General features: G+C 42.4%; 1 protein-coding gene across 1 annotated transcript; it reads left to right on the top strand.

The window, feature by feature from the left end:
• Nucleotides 1–495: 495 nt before the first annotated feature.
• On the top strand, nucleotides 496–5,417 carry LOC149502340 (uncharacterized). Its single transcript, XM_089729607.1, has 2 exons — nucleotides 496–2,327; nucleotides 5,224–5,417. The coding sequence occupies exons 1-2, from the start codon at nucleotides 516–518 to the stop codon at nucleotides 5,236–5,238; spliced, it is 1,827 nt and encodes a 608-aa protein (XP_089585733.1). The 5' UTR covers nucleotides 496–515; the 3' UTR covers nucleotides 5,239–5,417.
• The last annotated feature ends 11,493 nt before the right edge of the window (nucleotides 5,418–16,910 follow it).

Below are 16,910 nucleotides of genomic sequence, written 5' to 3' on the forward strand. Positions count from 1 at the left end.
ACCTACAGTAAAGGCTTGCGAGATATTGTGTACGAGCTACCGATAACAGAGGATTTAGAGCCACCGACCTAACTGCAAGAATACACAGCACATTCACACCACAGAATATTCACTGAGAATCTTGAGGTTCGGTGTCGTCGCCAACAATGGTTTTGACAAAACGACACTTTAATGATTTAGATAAACTGAACGAAAATATACACAGTATACTAAACCTGGGAAAATAATAAACACTACTAATACTATATATTAAAAACTCACTATCTACATACAATGCAATCCTAATTAACTCCCATAGAAATTTCAAAGTTTTAGCCCCAGTGGTTTGAGCAATGCGTCAATAAATCAGTCAGGACCAGTTTTTGCTTAGCAGAATTAGTACCTGCCTGGGGCGATTCCCACATGGAAACCGTCGCATCGTTTGATACAAGTACAGAAGATATTAGCGCAATAACTGACGTTGGAATCCTCAAACTTTTCTTACGATTGTGTAACGGACGTGACGTCATGCTGTCATGCCCTGCCGCCAGCCAAGCCGCCAAGCCATGTTAACACGCCCCCTTCCGCCACTGCCACCGTCGCCGCTAGCCAAAGCCAATGAAGGGGGGATAGTGTTAATAAAACAAGCCGTGCCAGCCATTTGTACCCACTTTTTTCTGACAAATAAAATAACTTGTCCACACGCTGCTGGTTTTCGTCTCTTTATTTCTAACAGTCAGAAGTGGCATAACGAAATGAAACGACGTAATATACACGCTCAGATCTCTCGGTCCTCCGACGAGTCTGAAAAAGAAGATAATGAAGCCCATATTCCACCGGCGAGGAAGGTGTTGAAAAAATTGCTTCAGAAGGAGGTCCACAAAGCGATACGTGAGCTACAGGAAGAAGAACCTGGAACAATCACAGCAAAGGGACATCGTGCTGCTTCTTTGATCCCAGAATTTGACCCCGACAGTGAAGAGTGTACAGTGCAAGCATGGATTAGAAAAATAGATCAGATTGGCGAAATTCACGGATGGGACGACGCAACGAAATCATTTCACTTGCAGGATAAATTAAGAGGTCAGGCAAAAAAATGGTATAATCGGCTAGAAAATTACGAGTATTCCTGGAACGAATGGAAAGAGATGTTGTTGCGCGCTTTTCCTAAGCATCGTGATTATGGAAACATGCTTGAAGAGCTATTACAAAGAAAAAAACTTCCGAACGAGACGATGACGAAATACTACCAAGATAAAGTCGCCATGTGCTTCCGCTGCAAGTTATCTGATAACGCTAGCGTCTCCTGCATTATTCGAGGATTACCGACATATCTGCAGCCAAATGCACGCGCATTTCAATGCCAATCACCAGGCGATCTCTACGAAGGTTTTTTGTGCGCGCTTGACGATTATCGGGCTTTACCACAAGAGCCCCGCTCGCATAAACCGACGTTCCAGCGACCATTTGAAAAAAAGTTGACAATTCTTAATCCCGAAACGGATCCGTGTCCTCGATGCAAAAAAACAGGACACTTACTACGTGACTGCGCCCAGCCGGACACGCGTACATGCTACAAATGTGGAGTTCAAGGACACATTGCTCTACGTTGTTCAATGAGTTCCACAACAAGCAAAGAATCTTCATCTGGCAGTAGCATTAAAGAGATAAACATGCTGGAACCTTACAATGAAATCTACAAAAAAGTGGTAAAAATTAACGGTGTTCATGTAAAAGCTTACATCGACACCGGAAGTCAAGTAAATGTCCTTAATGATAAAGTATCCAATGCTCTATCGCTGCAAGCTGAGCCGACAAGCGTGGCCTTAAAAGGATTTGCTGGAGGAATTACTATGAGCCAAGGAGAAGTACAATTCCAATTAGAAATCGACGGCATTACGCTACAATGTCAAGCACACCTCTCCAATATGAAAATGAAGGAAGTTAATCTGTTGATAGGTCAACCAGTTATCAACAGTGAGGGTATGATCTTAACTATCAGAGAGGGTCATTCTAAGTTTCAATTAGTTTCAGACCACATTACTACGATTGAGGCCATCGAAGAAAACGATCGATTCGAGGTCACCACTGCAAACGAAGAGCGCCTGCCGCCCGGTCCTTCCCTCATTCAAGTTCACGTGCAGGGGAACAAGAAAGGCAGCAACGTAGTTACTCCACCGCGGCACTACGAGCTTCACGGCGTGTCCTTTTCCCTGCCTGCGACGCTGCTGCGCGGCGAAGACGGCTACATCAAAGTCATCAACATGGGCTCTGAGACCATCGTGTGGCCGCCGGGCGAGGTCCTCACGAGGGCCGACAGCTGCGAGGAGCCACAGCCAAACAGCCAGGTGTGTTGCATTTCGACTTGTCCTAATTTGTTGCGTGTTATTAGTAATCCTAACCATACCATTACAAATATTTCTGAGATAGGAGGGGTAGACATAAAAAAATAAAAAAGGGGCCATTAAATAATAAGGATCATTCAGATTTAATAAATTTATTAATACAGTATAAACATTGCTTTGCTACGAATACACATGATTTAGGTTGTTCCAATTTAGTCCAAATGCAAATTAAGCTTACTAGTGACCAGCCCGTGCATCGCCAGCCTTACAGACTTTCTCATAGTGAACAAACGATAGTTCAAACTAAAGTTAATCAACTTTTAGATGCCGGCATTATAAAAGAATCGGAATCAAGTTATGCTTCACCAGTGATACTTGTTAAGAAAAAGAACGGCGACAGTAGGCTATGCGTTGATTATCGTGCGTTAAACGCTATCACGATAAAAGATAGGTATCCACTACCAAACATAGATGACCAGGTTTCCAAATTATCAGGCAAACAATACTTCACGAGTTTAGATTTAGCCCAGGGGTACCATCAATTAAGAATTGCGCCAGAGGATACACACAAAACCGCTTTCATTACGCCGCAAGGTCATTACGAGTACACTAGAATTCCTTTTGGTTTAGCGAATGCGCCATCCGTTTTCATGCGTTTGATAAATAAAATAATTGAGTCTGTGGGTAGAAACGAAATGGGTAAAAATAATGAAAGTAATGTAGGGCAGACAGAGATACTAGCATTCTTAGACGATTTACTTCTACCCTCAGTTGATATAAAATCAGGTTTAAAAATTCTAGAAAACGTACTCTGGAAACTCGACAGTGAAAACTTAAAATTAAATATGAGTAAATGCTCATTCTTGCAGAAACAAGTCACTTATTTAGGTCATGAAATATCTTCAGACGGTATACAGCCAGGTGCGACAAAATTGACTGCCGTTTCGCAGTTTCCTGTGCCAAATAATGTTCATAGTGTGCGACAGTTTATCGGTTTATGTAGTTACTTTAGAAAATTTATTCCCAATTTTGCCGTGATTGCGCGTCCATTAACGGAATTAACAAAGAAAGATAAATCATGGATGTGGAGTCGTGAACAAAACGCGAGTTTCGAACAACTGAAAAACAGCTTATGTTCTAAACCTGTGCTAGCTTTGTATGATCCTATGCTACCTACAGAAATACACACCGATGCGTGTAAGTTAGGAATTGCTGGTATACTATTACAAAAACAAACTGACAACTCACTGCGGCCTGTTATGTATTTTAGCCGGGTTACTAGTAAGGAAGAGAGTGTATATCATAGTTATGAGCTCGAAACTCTAGCAGTCGTAGAGTCGCTTCGTAGATTCCGTGTTTATGTAGTAGGTAGACATGTTAAGGTAGTAACTGATTGTACTGCAGTTCGTGCTACGCTCACCAAACGCGACATTATACCACGCATAGCGCGATGGTGGCTTTTAATACAAGATTATGACATTAGTGTTGAGTATAGACCTGGTGAACGTATGAAGCATGTAGACGCGCTCAGTAGGCATCCTGTTGACACGATGAACGTAAACCGTCTTGAAGTTACTGATTGGTTCTATACTGTGCAGTGTCAGGACGAAAAGCTTAGTTCGATTATAAATCAATTAAAAAATAAAACTGCTGATTCCGATATTAAAAATAATTATGAACTAGTAGAAAACAGACTTTATCGAAAAAGTCTTAACGGAAACCGACTCGCGGTACCGAAGTCGGCTCGATGGAAAATTGTGCAAATGCACCATGATGACATTGGCCACGTGGGTCTGAATCGTTGTTCAGAATTGATTAAAAGCCAATACTGGTTTCCTAAAATGACACGTTTTATTAGGAAATACGTAACTGCGTGTCTTCATTGTGCATATGGCAAGGGTAACTATGGTAAAAAAGAAGGCATGCTGCATCCAATCCCTAAACCATCTGATCCGATGCGCATGGTACATATAGATCACGTGGGGCCCTTCTGTAGAACAAGTAAAGGATACCAGTACATGCTCGTGTTGACAGACGCATTTTCTAAATTTGTGATAGTTGAACCAACGCGTACTGTAAATTCCGTCGAGACCATTCGTGCCTTAAAGAAGATATTCAGTTTGTTCGGATACCCGAATCACGTGGTGACAGACCATGGCAAAGCTTTTACGAGTAGGTACTTTAAAAAGTTTTCAGTAGATAAACAGTTTCGGCATACATTAAATGCTATTGCTTGCCCACGCGCTAATGGCCAGGTTGAACGAACTAATCGTACAATTTTAGATGCATTGCGGGCAACTGATCCTAGTGAAGCTTCAAGTAATTGGGTGCACTCCATACCTGACATCATTTGGGGCATAAACAATACAATTAACAGTAGCAGCGGTTATAAGCCGTATGATTTAGTGTTTGCGCGCTCTGGTAGGTCAATATGTGACGTTTCCGTTCCTGGTCGGGAACCAGAACCTGTCGATACACGGCGTGATACAGCTGCAGCCAGGATAGAACAAGCAAGTGTAAAAATGAAGCACAACTTTGATAAAAAACGAAAAAGTGCTCATGTTTATAAGAAAGGGGATTTTGTACTATGGAGACAGGCTCCAACTAGTAGCGGCGCTAAAATAAATACCAAATTAGACGATTTGTACTCCGGTCCGTATGTAGTAACTAAAGTAGTTGGTAACGATCGGTATCGAATTAGAAGTGTAAAGGGCTTACGAGGCTACAAAAGTTTCACTGGCCTAGTACCAGCAGATTCATTGAGGCCCTATAGAAGTATAGCCCCAATGTCCGATAGCGCTAGTAGTTCGGACGAGCAACTCGAAACTGAAGATCTTATCGATTTATTAGAGAGCTAAATGTTTATGTATGTTCCTCATTGCGGGAGCAATTGTTGCAGGATGGCCGAATGTAACGGACGTGACGTCATGCTGTCATGCCCTGCCGCCAGCCAAGCCGCCAAGCCATGTTAACACGCCCCCTTCCGCCACTGCCACCGTCGCCGCTAGCCAAAGCCAATGAAGGGGGGATAGTGTTAATAAAACAAGCCGTGCCAGCCATTTGTACCCACTTTTTTCTGACAAATAAAATAACTTGTCCACACGCTGCTGGTTTTCGTCTCTTTATTTCTAACAATTGTTAAAATAAATTAATAATAATTGCGTAAATAAATAGTAACAATGTTTTAAATCAAACTTACAATTTACAAAAAAACAACATTAGTTTGAACTATAATCAAGCATTCTGTCTTTATTTTGTTGTACAACAATAGTAGTTGGCCGACGTCCACAGTCCGCCCGCCGCGCCCCGCCGCGCCCCGCCCCCGCTCAGCCCTCGTCTACAATACGCTACCTGCTTGCTACATGCGCCGTACCTCAGAAGCGAGTCCGCAGTTTTCGCCGCAGCTGATTACCATCTTTTCACGGAATATCGTTATTTGTCTCGCCACGTCGTGGGATTGTTCGCACGTGACGACGTCGCCACGATTGTTTACTCGGAGCACGGCTGCGCCTGTTATTTTGTGAGTTTCCAGAAAATCAACTGAATAACACCTTGTAATATGAGTTGTGTACCAAAGTAAGGTTGAGCAAAAATATTAAGATGTGACTGCGTTAAGACATATAGGCTCTTTGTGTTTTTGCCTGGCACTCACACTGTGTATTTTACTCGAAATTATATGATACTTCAATGCCATTGAGATTTTGATCACAACAACAACACAGGACGGTAATTTTAGTAGAGATTTTATTCTGTGTTCACATGTTTGCTTTTCCAGAGCTTCCTCACTTAAGTTTATGTATGTACATATGTCAACGAGTACTTAGCAATTCTTTTGTACCTCGAAACCCTGCCTTACAATCATTCTGAGTAGGTGATAATATGCTATTATTAAATATGTGATTTAGAATTTTGATTCTCAGAATGGATGTAAATATCTTATAGATGGTAGGATAGCATGTAATTAGTTTTTAATTTTTAGGATCCGAGGTATTGCCAGATTTATAAATCATATAAGCGATACCAGATGTCATGAAATCTGGGAGTGATCCCAACTCAAGGGCCTGTTGGAATTGAGCTGTTCATGTGAACCTCGGATCCACTTGATCCAGTAACCGTGCAGTCCATCCGGGCCCGGACTTCTCCAGCTCGGCATTGAACGTACTGCACGAGAAACATCAACAGCGGAGAATGCTATTGGATCCATCTCTTTATATGATTCACATTCGCTCCCAACAATCTGTATCCATTCCCCTTCAGAGTGATCAATGGGTATCGACCAAACATTCTTCCAAAACATTGACATGACATCTTCATTGACATTGTAACGTTCATCGGTCACTCGAGGTCCAAAGCACTACTGAAACGGTCATAGTCCTAGAAACTTGGACAAACCTGTTCTTGGACTTCCTCCTTGTGTTGTATTATTGGGGTGACGGTGTCGTTTACCAAAGGGCTTTGTTGTAGTTCGATGGGAACAGGTAGTGCTTCGTAGCTTAGTCGATCGAGTAGAAATACATTTAACAGCTTAAGACGCTGTATAGCCCTATTATTATTATTATTTAGGCTTTCGAAGGTAATAAAATAATATATGTAAGCGAAATTGGAATTATTTCTGACGACGGTTGTCTTACTTCAGAGGGGTGTCGTGCGTGATGGCGCGGGCTCTTAGCAGCCTTATTACGATAAAAAAAATCGAGTTTTTCACTCAATGTGTACAACGTGAGCATGTATGTACCCATGTGTACACAAAGTGATACGTATGTGAACACGATGTAATGATGCTATACCTACATATTATGTGGAAACCAAGTCTAGTTCAAGAACGATCGATCTTCTTCACCAAGTTTAACGAAAACAACTCTACACATAGGGACGTGTGCTAGAATATTCTATCAGATGATCGGGTTAATTACAAGCAACATTAAACCTGTCGTAAACGAGAGCTTAAAGTTAGACAGTGATGTACGCGCTACGTGACTCTACATCTAACACTTTAACTAATTTCTTCTGCGAGTGCTTCATTAGTGAGGGCGGCGGAACGGCCGGCGCGGGAAGGAGGGAGACAAGTACTGCAATTACGGAAGAATTCATTCAATCACTGTTTGGGAGATTCATTCAATGGTTTGCTATGCACAGTATGCACCACAGAATGAAAATAAACATAGTAAGGTTCACTCACTGTGTTTATTTTGTACACGCATTTTCAGCAATTACGCAAGTTATTAAAGTTTGGCGGCGATGTATGCTGACACTAATCATGACGGCCGATACTAAACTAACTACCTCAAGTCGGCGGCGGCAGAGAGACAAGCGAAATAGCACTGCACAACTTTAAAATACTATAAAACGAGACTTAGAACTCAATACTGACACTTAACACCAGGTAGACCGTGAGCTCAGCCAAACATTTTTACCTTTGGAAAAAATTGAATTATTTGTTATCTTATACCTGTAAACGAGGAATTCTTGTATGGGGAGTAAGGGGGTGAACGTAATTACCATCGATATGGCCCCAAATGTCAACCTCACCTGCACGCGCGACTGCGACGACTAGTAGTCGTGGTGCTCCCTGCTAGACAACGGACGAGGCAATGGCGACCGAACAGTGGCGGGATAACCATATCCCCAGCTGGACAATCAGCTGGATGAGGCTGCAGCGGCCTAGGGCGCTAAATCCCCTCTAAAAAGTTCTGGGACGGAATGGAATGGGAAGCTACCGTTACTATTTTTCCCAAGAAAACCACCATGAGAAAAGTCAAAAAGAAGTTAAGTATGTCGAGCGCTCCGACTGACTCTCGGCGCCAGGACGAGTCCGGGTCTCCTGGTGTGAAGTTGGTTACCGGCTATAAGCCAGTGCGTCATCAGGCTGCTTATAGAAATTGGGTTACTGTTGACTCAAATACTAGTACCACAGGGCGATTAGGCCATAAACAAATCCTTAATGTTGGCACCTGGAATATTCGCGGACTCTTGAGACCTGGGAAAATCGAAATAGTTTGCAGAGAGATGGAAAGTTGTGACCTGGATGTGATGGGCTTAAGTGAGACTCACCTCAGAGAGTCCGGTCATCTTGTCATGGCATCGGGTAAGCTGAGACTCAGTGCAGGTAATCCAGAAAACAGCTTCAGCGGCGTTGGGTTTCTAGTATCAAAGAGAATGCGTGGCAGGATGATCGGGTACAATGCAGTCAATGACAGAATCATTGCACTAAAACTATCTGCCCACCCTTATCCCATCAACGGCCTTCTGGTGTAGTTGTAAGTGACATGGTCACTACACAAGGGGGTCGCGGGTTCGAATCCCGCCAAGGGAAGATATTTGTATGGTAAATATAAATGTCTTTTCCAGGGTTATGGATGTATATTAAATATATGTATGTGTATAATAAAAAATCTTACATTTATTTCCGTTACCTGGTACCTGTAACACAAGTTCTTTACGAACTTATCACGGGACCAGTTAACGTGGCGTGTTTGTTAGTAAATATTTATTATTTATTATTATTATCAACATCGTACAAGTATATGTAAGCTTGAGGGTAGACATTATCTTGTTGAACACCAAGTAAAACGATGTCACTTTTTGATTCCTGATTTAATCAACAATATGTTATCTTAACAATTCACTTTAACACTTGTCCAACTTTAACCAGTACGTACAACAGTCACTGAATCACATAACGTAACAAGGATATAGTAAGTGCACCAGGCAAACGCAGTCCAACGAATGTTCATTTCAAGGCACGTTCCCCCTTTTTATACTAGCCGGCGCAGCTGGCTTATGAGTTACTTCTGTTGCAGCTGTTGTTTACGAGTGGAACGACACGGCCGGCGCACCTGGCTTGTGTGAGTCACTCCTATTGCACGTGCTATATAACATAAATATCGTTAACGCCGTCATATATGCACCGGCCTCGAATTCAAACCAGGATGAAATAGATTCTTTCTACAACAGCTTGGGGAAAATCTACCAAGATATCCCAAAGAAGGAAGTCACAATTCTCATGGGAGATCTCAATGCCAAGATAGGCAATACGCTAATGGATGACCATGTTCGTGGCATAGTCGGGAAATTCGGGCTAGGGACTCGTAACGAGCGAGGGCAGTTACTCCTCGACTTCTATGCGGAAAACAATGTTTCAATCATGAACACCCAGTTCCAGCATCATCCTCGAAGGTTGTATACATGGATCTCCCCTAACGGTCAACATAGAAACCAGATTGACTATGTCATGATAGGGAAACGATGGAAATCATCTGTCCTGAATGTTAAGACGAGACCAGGTGCAGATTGTGGCAGTGACCACCAACTACTTGTTGCAAAAGTTAAAATCCGTCTTAAGTCAATCAAACAGCAGAAACCTAGGAAGGTGGTGGACATATCGGGTCGAGCACAGGAGTTGTTTGCCAATGCCATTAAGGAGCGGTTGCGTGATTTTGCCGTAGATCCCTTCGACTCTGCAAATGTTACCTGGGAACAGTTGAAACAGGTAACGGTAACCTTGCAGACAGCAAGCGAAGTCGTCGGAACACAAGCAATAGAACAACCTAAATCACCTTGGATGCCCGAAGAAATATGGTCAGCTATCGTCGGAAGAAAAGCCCGAAAGGAGGATGGTCTTACGACTGACGCAGATAAGCATGAGTACAGACTGCTGCATCATGAAGTCCAAAGACTTTGCAGACGTGACAGAGATGCCTATATAAATGCTGTCTGCAATGACATTCAAAGGGATTCTGAACGCATGCATTCTAAGGACATGTTCCGCAGAGTGAAGCTGTTGGCCAAAGAGTACAAGCTGAAAACCTGGACTATTGAGGACGACCGTGGTAACCTCATCATTGACAGGTAGGCTGCGCTAGACAGATGGAGGAGATACAGCGAACAGCTATATTGCGAAAAGGGCTGCAATGATATCGAAGAAAGGGTGGACTATAACCAACATGAGCCAGATATCCTTCTTCAAGAAGTTGAGGCAGCAATCAATAGGCTGAAGCAAAAAGCATGCGGAAGGGACACCGTAACCGCTCTAATGTTAAAGAGCCTAGGCTCGGATGGTACCAAGATTTTACACTCCATTTGCCAGAAAGTATGGCGTACTGGCCAGTGGCCTGAAGACTAGACGGAATCAATATTAATTCCTCTCCATAAAAAAGGCTCCACGCGCAAATGTGAGAACTACAGGACTATCTCCATAATCTCGCATGCCAGTAAAATTCTCCTCCATATTATCAATAAAAGACTGGAGAGTTTTATCAGTAGGCAAATCGCAAAAGAGCAAGCGGGTTTTGTTAAGGGTCGAGGAACCAGAGAGCAGATCTTAAACATAAGGCAGTTGATCGAAAAGGCAAGGGAGTTCAACGTCCCGATGGCTCTCTGCTTCATTGACTACGCCAAGGCTTTTGACTGCATCAACTGGAAGAAAATGTTCAACGTGATGCAAGAGATGGGAATACCGGACCACCTCGTCTCCCTTGTTCAGACTCTATATATGGATGGAATTACGAGAGTCAGAATGGACAATGAGTTTTCCCATCTATTTAAGCCCGAACGTGGAGTCAGACAGGGGTGTATTCTCTCCCCACAACTCTTCAACCTCATCGGTGAACACATTATGAGGCTCGTTCTGGAGAACTGGGAGGGGGGTATTCGTGTAGGAGGCCACCGAATTAATAATCTTCGTTTCGCTGATGATACCACTATAATCGGTACCGCGGAGCGAGAGCTGCATGAGCTTCTGAGGAGAGTGGAAGTCGTTAGCAAAGATTACGGACTTTGCATCAACCGATCCAAAACGAAATTGATGTTTGTCGATAGAGCTGGCGCAATGACACGCACTCACGAACTGCGTGACCTGGACGTGGTGCAGGAATTTGTGTTCTTGGGGTCATTAATATCCAGTGACGGTGATTGTGACAGGGAGGTGGTCAGGAGGGCCCAGATGTCAAAATCAGCCGTGAAGCGATTGGAGAAGATTTGGAAAAATCGCAGCATAAACAAAAAAACTAAGATAAAGCTCATGAGAACCCTTATCTTCTCCATATTCTTGTACGCTTCTGAGACGTGGACCCTCAAGGGCCGTACCCGATCGAGAATTGACGCATTTGAAATGTGGTGTTGGCGCAAAATGTTGGGCGTATCATGGACGGAGCGCCGAACAAATGTGTCAATTCTCGAGGAGCTAAACGTCAAGACCCGTCTGTCTACAATCTGTATGCAGCGTCTCCTCAAGTACTTCGGACACGTGGCCCGACAAAATCCTGAGAACTTGGAAAAATTAATAGTTGTAGGTCACGTGGAAGGAAAGAGAAGTCGAGGAAGATTGCCAACCAGGTGGACGGACATTATCAAGGAGGCCACAAACACCAGCGTCCCGGGAGCCATTAAGCAGGCCGAATGCAGGCAGCATTGGAGGAAGCTGGAGCAAAAACTGGACCAAGGTGGTCACGACCCTCAGTAATGAGGAAACGACAGAGAAGAAGAAGAAGAATATATATGTATATAATCTGAATCTCGGAAACGGCTCCAAAGATTTTCATAAAATTTTGTATACAGGGGATTTCGAGGGCGATAAATCGATCTAGCTACGGTTTATTTTCAGAAAATGTTGTTTTATTATTGTTTTCTATAATCAATTCTTCCCGACATCTATTGCTGAATAATAATACTATTTTTCTTAATTGAGGGCAACTAACCGCTTTAAAGACACAACAAGATGGCGTTATATAAAAAAAACCCGAGCAAAGCTCGGTCATCATCTAGTTTTCAATTATTTGCAATAAAAACAATAACCTGTCGCAATTGAACAACAGCACGGCCGGGTCACTCGGTACGAGTACATCGGGCGTTTTATTTTTTGAGCAATGACAACAATAAAGGCTACGAAGATCGTTTATGAAGCTTCGCACTTGACATCCGATTACATTTTCTGATGAACCAATCTAAATATTTCAAGATTTCGAAATAATTTTGTGGACATCATTTGAAATTAGAAGAGCTGATGATGTTCCTATTATCTCGTCGGTGGGTAAACGGGTTGGTGTACAGCGGCCGCCCCCAGCCAAGACATGCGGTCGAAGTCCCAGCTGTCCCAGTTGTAAAAGAGCTGTCCTATTCTTAGATCCGTAACGTCTGATTACTTCGAGGCAGACACAGGCAGGACGGTTAGCTCACAGTACAGCCTACTACCAGTAAACGTCGGTTGGCGATCGCAGTATGCTGGTAAAATACTCACAGAGCACTGATACCTAATCTCCGACCATACACAAACGAAAAGTATCTGAGATTGCTTAAGAGTTTTTCACGGTGCAGCATCACCAGACGTCTTAGATTACGACAGTTGAAATACTCGGCTTTTAAAATAAGATGTACTTACTTTTTCGTATTATTATATTTTGTAATTGATAATAAACTAAACAATAAATAATTACGTGATTTTCGATTAAGCGAAGTTTCTAATAATACAGCAACACATCTTGAACCTCAATCAACCTTAGTACTTAAGTGGGACAGCTTAATGTGTAATAAGGTAGTAGAGTTCTTGTTGTGTAGAGATGGTAGAGTGCGACAATAGCACGACTACAGGGGATCATCAACAATGCATCGCTTGCACAAAGCGGCACTCACACACACGCCTCTACATATTATAGAGAGAATGTAATTTCGTTTGGTAGGTGTGAGTGAGCCGCGGGAGATGCTACATAAGCAGCCGTTAGTAGCAGCTGGTACTCAAAGCGTCATTGTTTTAAGTTCCGTCGCTTGAGCTTGCACTGCTGATTGAGACTTGTTCGTGGCCGTACATGCAGACTTGCAGCCTTGTGGAGATTGTCCTTGCTAGGTACATTACAGTATTTGGTACATTCATTATGGTTATTAACACTATATTGATTCAATCACAGACGTGTGTGCGTGCGTGTGCATTATTCACTTGTTTTCACTCTTGTTTCTCTATCAACTGTACAATTATTACGATAACTTGTTCACTACAGCCCTCCAAGTTTATTTGTGGTTGTCTGTGACAGGGTTATTATATTATCACACCTTAACTAATGTGCATGCTCTGGTGATCCAATAAATATATACCGTAAAGACGAGACTGCTGTCTCAAATGAACGAGATTTATTTTAAGATACGTTTATCACTACTCGCCTTGAACTATCCTCTAAGATCATCTGGTACATATTTTAATCACTGTCACTACAAAAAAAGCTTTTATTTTCTCCTGCGTCTATTTTTTATCATTCAACGGTGTCGAACGGAAACCTTCCGTTTCTGCTCACATGAGCAGAGACTAAAACCAGACGCGCCGTGCGTACAACAGTCTCTACGATAAAGTGTTTATTTCTGACGCGTGAAAAGCATGAGAACGGATATGTACTGATCATTAATGTGTATGCAGAATCTCATAAATATTTAAAGGTTTTAAACAATTTGTATTTCTGTTCCACTAAAATGCGCCGAGGAAATGGCGAAGATTAAGAAACCATGACGCCATGTTGTCATTGTAGCGAAAGTAGCGGAGTGGAGTTCTCATGATTTACGAGTGAGGACGGACACCGCGCCACCCTCGGTTTCACTTTATTATTGATGGAGCAGGCCGCGGAAGGAACTGATGCTCGGTGCACAGTGGATACGGTCTCGACGTGGCCGGAAATGTGTCTCGCGGAGATTCAGTCCGAGAGATGCCATTCAATCTATATAGCTTCTGCCTTCCTCTGAGTTGTGTCTAGACTTTCTCTTGCCTTTTCTTTGAACTATCTACCTGTGCTTGAGTTGGTTGTTCTTCACCTTCTCGACTATTCATAAAGGTTTTGTTTTTTAATTTGTAAAATGTAATATAATGACTTGTCGTGTGCGAGAGTCGGATTAACGGATCTGACGCGTCGCATCACCTCACACATACACGACTCCATATTTCATTTCAGTATTTTCTTCTATAATACGAATTTCTAAAACATTCGCACACATACACACGCTAGTTAATTAATTTATAGCCCACGTCCCCGGTCCGCGATCAAAACCAAAACATGTTGTATTCGAAGTGTCCGTGAGTCGAGCGACCTCAGCCCGCTGGTGCTGTGGCCCGCCCCCGCTCGCGAGGCACGCCTGCATGCTCTACAACAACATCAACTTGGATGTACACTATCAGTCTTCCAACCTTAACTTTTAGTCTTGATACTTTTTCCGATAAACTTTTACAATTTAAATAGTTGATTGGTCTAAAAAGGACGAGACAGACAGAGAGACCTCCCGAATAATGTATCGGTCGGTTGTTCACGGAGTTCGAATTTGCGCATTTTAGATGATGCTGTAATGTAAAATATTCCAAAGTGTTCCCGTTCATGTTCACAGACCTCCACATGTCTCTTTCAGCCAGCGCCAGCCACACGAGCCTGAGCATCAGCTTGTGCATATTATATTTATAATATAAAGTTGGCTCATTGTTAAACTCTGAATCGCATCGTCACGCTGTTTGTGTGCACCAGCCCTTACGTTAGTGGCTTCGTGTTCCGAGAATCCTTTACGTTTGTGTCGGACTGATCAATGGAGATGTCAAACTAAATTTTTATAACGAGAACCGAGTAAATTGATGTAAAATAAAGTGTGAGACGGCTTTATACAAAAACAAAACATTCGATGAAGATAAAAAACAAGCAGCCGGTTTTCTCTTATCGGTTTCGCTCAAGATTATGACATCAGATATTATAAAGTCTACTCGTTAATAAATGTGTACTGTTGTTTACGCAGACGGATGTAAATATGATAAAACTTCAATGAAACTGTCGAATGAAATATGAATTGATTACAACAACGACGTGAGACAAAATACCACACAACGTTTCCGATACTCAGTTTATTTCTAGAAAATTATAGGAAATAAGGATCTTCAAAAATATCACTTAGGTCTTCAAGTCAGCAATCTCAGAGCCACAGCCGACTCGGGTTCAAAAGATATTCAAAGCACTCTAGAAGAGGCGAGAAGATAGTGCGAGATGTTCCAGACCAGCGAAAGCAAGCTGCACTAGTGGAACTCAGCAATGAACTCTTTAAAATATTACAAAAATTAATAATAGTAATGTGGATATGAAAACAATATCGTAAATATTTCAAAACTTTTTACTATTTTTTGAGACAGAAATGAAAAAAAGAAAAGAGCTAATAACATGATCAATAAATAATTCGTTACAAGAGGAAGTAGTGGTCTTCGCTCATATCCGGAGCACCGGGATCCGGATAATAAATGTACCGGAGAACTGACCGGGCCAGAAATATCGGGTAAACGACACCACAGTACTGAATCATAACAATCAGGTTAGCTTGAATAATTTAGCAAGAATAGAATTGTAAATAAGAGTGTAAGTATGCTGTACATTACATTAAGCATTACCATTAGATAAGCACATCACACGTAGATGTTTCTGTGCACTCCGCGTATGTTATTCACCTTTGTACTTCAGGATAGGGGCTCCGGGCTACCCACCGATTGTTATTCGATTCGAAGTATTGTTCAATAAGCGATATTGTACGCGTCCTCTCGGCGTACCGCGTCGCGTCGCGTCGCGGCCGGGGACCAACTATTAATTCTAACAATACTCGTATTGTTACACTAATCCTATGAGGTTTTAATAGGTATTTGGAGATATACGACAAAGGCAAAATCTTCCACCGAGCTGGTGATATTGCTCGGGAGACCGACGATCCGAATGTTGTTGTTCGGAACTTGTATATATGCAAGCTTATCTTGAAAATGTCGTAAGCGAGATTCAGGCATCTGTCAATTATCTTGCGTTGTATGATGGCTACCCGCCACAAGTAATTACACTAATTCGAGGTCGAGCCACACGAGCACGGCACGAGGCCTCGCCACGGAGCCGCTCCTGGAGACAGTGAGCAACATGACAGACTCCGGAGCACGCATATTGTTTTAATTACGGACTTTTTTGGTGTTCGGTTCAGTTATTTTCCAATATTTAGTCATATACCGTCCAGCCGCTGGTACAGTTACAGAAGGGACGCGCGGCAGTGTAACGGTGCTTAACCCATCGGTCCCCTCACGGCTGACGGCCACTGATCGTATTTGTCCGCCTGCACGCTGCCCGCTGCGTCAATTGTAACCAACCTTTAAGAATTCCTAGGTATTGAAAAGTGACGTCTAGGCGTATAAAGGTCGTCCGGAGGCCTCGCGCGGCTTAATACCACAATCTTTCCTGTTTTTTTCGTGAATAAGTAATAAATTCCGATATTTGTATTACTAAATAAATATTTATGTAATATTGTAATAGTCAGAAGTAAGAAGTTTTGTACCAAATAACAGACTTTTTATAATAACGTTTCTGTAATATATGTAATATAATAATATGTCGTTACGGTGTAAGCTGTACGAGTACCTAGTGCAGTCAAAGACAATTATGCAAATATTCTTCCTGCGCCGACTACAAAAGCCATCCCTATGAGGCTATGGCATTCCTCTTACACGTCATGTAAGCTTGGCACTGAAAGAGTTTTAAATTATTTTTTTGTGTAAAAGATTCTACGGTGGGAATCTTCTGATTGATTATGATTTTTGATGTGAAACATCTAAAACCG

This window comes from Bombyx mandarina, chromosome 09 (assembly GCF_030267445.1).
Source record: "Bombyx mandarina strain Sakado chromosome 09, ASM3026744v2".
NCBI lineage: Eukaryota > Metazoa > Arthropoda > Insecta > Lepidoptera > Bombycidae > Bombyx > Bombyx mandarina.

Excerpts from the sequence above, each read along its gene's own strand:
- LOC149502340 (XM_089729607.1), top strand. The coding sequence starts at position 516 with ATGCCCTGCCGCCAGCCAAGCCGCCAAGCCATGTTAACACGCCCCCTT.